This window comes from Ochotona princeps, chromosome 23 (assembly GCF_030435755.1).
Source record: "Ochotona princeps isolate mOchPri1 chromosome 23, mOchPri1.hap1, whole genome shotgun sequence".
NCBI classification, from domain to species: domain Eukaryota; kingdom Metazoa; phylum Chordata; class Mammalia; order Lagomorpha; family Ochotonidae; genus Ochotona; species Ochotona princeps.
In genome coordinates, this window is record NC_080854.1 from 17,092,571 (window position 1) to 17,099,966 (window position 7,396).

Consider the following 7,396-nt stretch of genomic DNA (forward strand, 5'->3'; position numbering starts at 1 on the left):
TGAACTTCCTTAGCATTATCAGGCCAAGCACTCAGCCAACTTCCCAACTTGTGCATGAGTATTTGTGCCTACTCGCTACTCCATTCTTTGACATCTAAAATTAGCAGAAATAATCAAACTGAATAAATACACTCAACTCAGATGTACTTACTTATTACTTTTTTGTGTGTCCTAATTCTATCTTCTGAAGCAACTCAAGACAGGTCTTATAACCCCCTGCATGAAAATTATGAAAACAAAGGGATGCAGCAAGAGGCTTCTCTATCAATGATCAACTTTTTCTCCAATTTGTCTCAACAGAAGATGTCATGTTCCTTGCCCATCAAGTCACTATCCTCCTTACAAACACCAGGTCTCCCCTTGTTTTTAAAGAAAACACAATTTGTGGCCAGGGCAGTGGCAAAATAGGCTAATCATCCACAAGCAACGCTGGCATCCCATATGAGTGCTGGTTTAAGTTCCAGCTGCTCCACTTGTGGAGGATAGCTCCTCTGCTTTGGCCCCTACATCCACATCGGAGACCTGGAAGAATCTCCTGACTCTTGGCTTAGGATCAGCTCAGCTCTGGCCACTGTAGCCATTTGCGGAGTGAACAGGCAGATTCAAGACCTCCCTTTCTCTGTCTCTCCTCCTTTCTGTAAAATCTGCCATTAAAATAAATAAAATCTTTGAAGAAGTATTTTTCTTAAAAAAAAATAAAATCCAGTTTTGTTGAAGTTCAAAGCAGCCGGGGGTAGCATGATTTCCTCCCTTGTTCTTGATTACAACAGACAAAATAATATTCTCAATAATAATAAGCAACCATGATGGATTCCAGTACAAGCAATTAAGATTTCCATCCTTGGGGCCCAGCACGGTGGTCTAGTGGCTAAAATCCTCACCTAGCATTCCCTGGAATTCCATATTGGCACCAGTTCATACCCCCAGTGCCCCGCTTCCCATCCAGCTCCCTGCTTGTGGCCTGGGAAAGCACTCAAGGATGGCTCAGATCCTTGGACCTTGCACCTGCGTGAGAAAAACTGACAAGCTAAACATAAAAACACAGGTATTTCAAAATTTTCATGTCTTCCCAACAGGGCCAACAGTGGCCAGATGACTTATTTCACAGTCTGCCCTTCTCAAAAACCTTCTATGGTTACACTCACTTTCAACTTCAATATGGATAAACTAGAGCTTTCGTTACCCTTAGCTTCCCAAAAGAATTGTTTTACCCCCAACTCTCATCCCATATTCAAGTTCTATCTATGACTAACAAGATGAAAGAATGTGACACTCACAATATTCCTTGAATGGAACTACTTGGGACTATTAATAAAAGTATCAATAAGTGGAGGCATATGTAATATCATACTCAAAAGTAGTAATAATGGTCCAATTTTCCAACATAATTTAAACATTTTAAAGATTTAATTAATTATTATTTTTTTAAGTCGGAGAGAGAAAAAGAGGGAGCTCATCCATCAACTGGGTTCACTTCCTAAATGGCCAAAACAACCATAGCTGGGCAGCACTGAAGCCAGGAGTTTCTTCCAGGTCTCACACATTGGTGAAAGGGCCCAAGCACTTGGGGCATCTTCTACTGCATTCCCAGGCATATTAATTAACAGGATATTCTAGATCAGAAGTTGAGCAGCAAAGATTCAAATTGGCATCCACATAAGGTGCTGGAATTCTACCTTAATCCACTGTACTAGTCCCTAAGATATTTTTAAGGAACAAACTAATGTAAATCTTAGAATACTACCCCAGTGAGAGGATAGGTTATATATGCAAATTCCAGGAAAAGAACCACAGAAATCTTTCCTCCTGTGTTAACAAGATTTAGCACAGTCTCCTACGGAAAGGAACACTAAACAAATTTCATTCTCCCAGGTGAATCTATGATTGGCTGTGGACTCTACTGGTAGAAGGAGATAATTTAGGTTCTTCAATGAGAGGTAGCTGCTATATATATTTTGCTTCTGAGATCCACTCTCACCAGGTATAGTGGGAGAGGAAAGAATTTAATCTGAAAGATTCATCCATAGAGACACCATTTTTAATACATGCTATCACTGTTTTTTTCTCCCCTTTATTTTTAATTTTATGGTATAATTCCATAGGCTATTATCATTGATTTTAATACCAAATAGTGGCATAGAAGCTAAATTTGCTTTAGAAACCCCCAATAAATTTTAGTAAAAGGAAAAGTGTAAAAAGCAATTTTCTCGAGAATTAGCCTTGACCATGCCAGAAAATTCCCATTCTAAAAAGATAGGTATTTGTTTCTCTTACTTTCTCTCCATGTATTTAGAGAGGTTTTAAAACAATCATGAAAAAGTAGAAAATTGGTAGTTAAGCCACCCTAAGAGAATGACCAAAATAGCAGTTGGTTCCCAGGAATAGAAGACCTAACCTCCCACAGAATATACCTAAACTCTGAAACATGATGAAAAGACCAGAGAATCAGGGCATCCTCTTCTTAGAGGTTCCCAAGCAGGGCAGCGTTACAGCAAATACTAACATAACAACACAATGCCGAAAAATTTCAATTTTCGAAATGCAATCAAAAGAGAAAACACGTTCCTGCCTTAGCCTAAAACCATGGTTCAAAGCCACCGAGCATATGATACATAGCCATGTCACCACACAGTTTAAGTCTGTGTTCTGTCACTGATGCTTCCTACACATGCCACCTTACCTGATTTAGATGCTACTTCCTCTCTTTGTAACAGGAAATACACCACAAGTTTCAGTCCAAAAATTATTTGCACAATTATTTCAGCAAAAGTAAAGAACAAGGAAGAACATTCTTCTAAATCTTTCAACTCTCTGGGAATCATTTTTGTGGCCTACCCACTGGTGATGTCAATAGTATAGCAACTGATAACCAACAGGAACATGTAAGAATGCAATCCAATATCTTCCCCCAAGTCCTGAATTCTGGTCAATAAATAGACTGAGGACCCCAGCCTTATCTACTAGCAGCTGCCCCAATCACTGTGTCACAAACAGACTGACCAACCAATACAAAGTAAGGAGTTATTCAGGGTGTCTGACTTAAGGTTCTGTACAAGCCACAATCTAACCCCCAAAGGTAATGTTAGTTGGAGTAAGGAATTCTATATGAACATTCCAATCCAGCATCACCTTAATGTCTGAACACTTCTTCCTGGAAGGAAGTAGGAAATTGATAATGCATTAATTAATAATGAACTAAGTGTTATAATTTGTATATTAAAGTAAGAAACAATAGTTGAAGCTATCACAGGACAGGACTCACCTTTTGTAATTCACAAAACATTCTGACTATGAGAAATAGTATACTAACTCCTTTTGCTTAAATGGCAGGTATTTGAGATTCTTAAATTAATTACATAAAAATGAATTCACGTGATATGCAAAGCAAAAACTTCATCAAATTCTAAGATTCTGTCCAAATACCTTATCGCTGAAGCTACATGTGCAGACAAATCACTACCGTCATCTACAATAAAGGCACAATAGAATGGGAAGTCATACCCAGCACTGCCGTAAAAGGCAAGAGTATAAGGAAAACATCACACAGAAAGAGCAAGAATTGAATCAGAAGGCAAATATTTGTCAAACACCATGGCTTGTTTAGGCAGAAAAAGAACTTTACTTCTCCTCCCTTTGAAATAATGAAAGCTATGAAGAAAGCATCTTCAAAATCCCCAGTGAACTGGTGGGGAGCACATACTTGTTTACCATTCCCAACATTCTAGAGCTGAAGTCAGGGACAGGCGAAAGGGATGGAGGATACATATGAGCCCTTCAAGTTTGAAATGGAAAGTTTGAATCAATTTGAAGTTTGTTAATGTTTGCCACAGAGACTCTGGAGACCAAAATATATAAGTGCACAAAAAAAGATGAGAACAAAAAATTTTTGTTCATTAATGTTTTCCAGAACCTAAAACATAGCCTGGAATATGTTAGACAGAACTCAATAAACAACGTTGAAATGCATAATAAATAGCAAGTGATCAAATAAGAAATGATGGCACCACAGCTATCGTGCAATGAGTTAGGTCATGGCCTGGAGTGCCAGCATCTTTTGTGAGTTCCAGCTCAAGTCCCAGCTGCTCCAATTCCAATCCAGCTCCCTGCTAACACACTTAGGAAAGCATGGAAGATGGCTCAATTACTTGGGTTCCTAAAGCCCATATAGACCTAAAAGAAGCTCTCACCTTCAATCTATCCCATCCCCAACTCTTTTTTTTTAAAGATTTATTTATTTTATTACATCAGATATACAGAGAGGAGGAGAGACAGAGAGGAAGATCTTCCATCCGATGTTTCACTCCCCAAGTGAGCCGCAACGGGCCAGTGCGCGCCAATCCGATGCCGGGAACCAGGAACCTCTTCCGGGTCTCCCATGTGGGTGCAGTGTCCCAATGCATTGGGCCGTCCTAGAATGCTTTCCCAGGCCACAAGCAGGGAGCTGGATGGGAAGTGGAGCTGCCGGGATTAGAACCGGCGCCCAAATGGGATCCCGGTGCATTCAAGGCGAGGACTTTAGCTACTAGGCCATACCACCGGGCACCCATCCCCAACTCTTATAGGCTTTTAGGGGAGTGGCCCAGCAGATGGAAGCATGCTCTCTCTAATTCTCCTTTCAAATCATCGATAAGCTAATCTTAAAAGGAACAAAAAGTGGCAAAGCCATGGATGTAGTTCAGCAACTGGCAGTCCACACATTATTGCAAATGAGGACTCCTGAAAGGAAAGGGCGCTGAAATAGTAGTCATTTGCTACCTTGGAAACTATACAGACATACATCCAGAAGGGATCACACAGAACTCCCACTGTGTTGGAAGCATTTAAGCTAGGAAATCTATCATTCAATGAGGATTAATCACTGGTCCACGGTGACTGAAATATGATTATAATGTATCTTTAGTTGTACTTTAGTATGCAGTCAAAACCTCATACTTAAGGGTGTGCTTCCACCTCTGAGGACAAGACGTTTTATTACAAAAACTATTGATTGTATAGTAGGAGAATCTAAATTAAAATCCCAACTCTGTCATCTGTGATTCAGTCTTCGGAAAACAAATCTCTTTTCACTTTCAGCTGCTCTAAATTTCAGTTTTCTCTCACAAACTGTATAGTGAGAGTTAAATGAATTTGCATCCATTTTAATCTGTTTGCCTTCTTGCTTCATTCTCCACCTCTCCCTTTTTTCTTTCCACACAAGTTCATCATATGTGTTCTCCTTTTTGATTTGTGCCTTATACCTTACTCTGATCCCTATTATTTCAGAGCCCACAATTCACCCTCTCCCTTCCAAGAAATTCCCAATATTTTCTACTTCTTAATAATGTATACATTGCTCTCGGCCAGGCCGCGCATCCGAGCCACCATCATGGACACGAGTCGTGTGCAGCCCATCAAGCTCGCCAGGGTCACCAAGGTGCTGGGCAGGACCGGTTCCCAGGGACAGTGCACACAGGTACGTGTGGAATTCATGGATGACACGAGCCATTCCATCATCCGCAACGTGAAAGGCCCCGTGCAGGAGGGCGATGTCCTCACCCTGCTGGAGTCGGAGCGGGAGGCTAGGAGGCTGCGCTGAGCTGATTCCCGTGGGTCCTCCTGGATGTCCCAGCAGCCCCGCCCCCTGGAATGGCCTGCGATTGTTAAATAAAAGCGTTTGTATTGTAAAAAAATAAATAAATAAATAAAAATAATGTATACATTAAAAGAGGATTATCAATAAGTTAGTATTAAAGTATATACTGATTACACCAGTATGTTCAGCCACGTCCATATACAGCCTGAATATACTGAGCCTTAAAAAAGTGCAAACTCAACAATGTCACTCCCCGCTGATAAGTTTTTGATGGTTCCCCATTTTGTTCAAGAAAAATGGACTGTTGCAAAAAGGATGCAGAGGTTTCCAGTCTCTGCCTGCCTCTTTGGTCTCATCTCAAACAACATGTCCTCTTGGTTGCCATGATCCACAATACAAAACTTATTTAAGCTCATTTGGAACTACCCATTCATGGTTCATGTCTCAGGCTGCACACTTCTGCTCCAGGAAGCCTTCCTTGACGCCTAGGAAAGATGACATCATTTTGCTATGCATCTCTGTAGCATCTCTTATGTTCTATTTTGTTTTTATTTTTAATATTTACTAACATTGTATAATATGACTTTCTAATAAGAAGTAATAATGCCTCAATCCAAAATAGGTTTTACTATATTGACATAATTTTTATATGTAATTAACAGGTTGTAATGAAAATATATTTAGAAAGTTCTAGGCAGTGTGATGAAAGATTTGTTCCTCACCTCATCAGGAGGACATTTCCATGACACTGACCCATGGCATATCCCATACTGACTGAATAAACAGAAATAACCAAGTTAGATACTAAGGTAAGGAGCATTATCTCTAGCATCAAATAGAAATTTTTCTTCAACAAACATTGTATGCAAGATTTGTTTTTACTTAAAAGTCAGATTTTATAGGAAGAAAAAGAGACAGGGATCTTTCATCCACTGGTCCACTTCCCAATAGGCTGCAACAGCCAGAGTTGGGCTGGTCTGAAGCCAGGAGCCATCACCTTCCTCTAGATCTCTTATGTGGATGCAGGGTCCCAAGGACTTGAACCCTCATCTTCTTTCTCGATCTATAAGCAGCGAGTTGGATCAGAAATAGGGCAGTTAGCCAGGAAACTGCATCCACATGGGATGCTGCCACTGGCACAGCATTTGCAGACTACACCACTGTGCTGGATCCTAAACATTTTGAACTATAACTTATAAATACTTTGTCTCTATCCACTGAAGGTGACTTTTTTTTAAAAAAAACAACTATGGAATTCATCTCCCAAATTTGTCTATTCTGCAAACTTTCATATTCTATATTTCAACAGAAGAGCACACATTAAATGTCTTTGTGTTTCAAGAGAGATTAACCATGAAGCTAAACCATACAGAGTCAATAGAATTGGTTAGAAGCAAGCTCTAAGACACAGTCTGTCTAAGCATGATAGGCTAGGGAGATAAATTCTGTACCAAAAAAAAAAAAAAACCTCAGAAAACTAAAAAAAGGAGTTATTAATGATAAAAGCATATGAATGCTTATGGTGGAAGAAAAGACAGACCGATTGCAAAAACAGTCTTCCACTTCCTCATTTTGTGGAGTGAGATATATTTAAACTTAGAAATATTTACAATCCTCATTAAATCATTACTGTCATCCCTAGGAAAGAGGTCAACTTCCCCAGTAACTACCATTCAGGTAGCAAAGCTGAAATTCACAATGAAGTGACTATAAATTACAGTCAAAAAAGAAAATCACACATTTTTATATCTTTTATTTTTTCATCATAAACTTTGAAATCTTAAATTTCTATCAATTACAAAAAACAATATCTCCAGAAACATA

General features: G+C 39.4%; 1 protein-coding gene and 1 long non-coding RNA gene across 2 annotated transcripts in view; one reads left to right on the forward strand and one right to left on the reverse strand.

Annotated features, from left to right (window-relative positions):
• Positions 1–6,346, reverse strand: part of LOC131483102 (uncharacterized) — a 360,023-nt gene extending 353,677 nt beyond the window's left edge. Inside the window, exon 1 of the long non-coding RNA XR_009247515.1 lies at positions 6,295–6,346. This is a non-coding gene — a long non-coding RNA (uncharacterized LOC131483102). The remainder of the gene's footprint in view (positions 1–6,294) is intronic.
• LOC101519118 (small ribosomal subunit protein eS28-like) lies at positions 5,338–5,575 on the forward strand. Its single transcript, XM_036493790.2, has one exon. The coding sequence runs from the start codon at positions 5,366–5,368 to the stop codon at positions 5,573–5,575; it is 210 nt and encodes a 69-aa protein (XP_036349683.2). The 5' UTR covers positions 5,338–5,365.
• Positions 6,347–7,396: the final 1,050 nt, after the last annotated feature.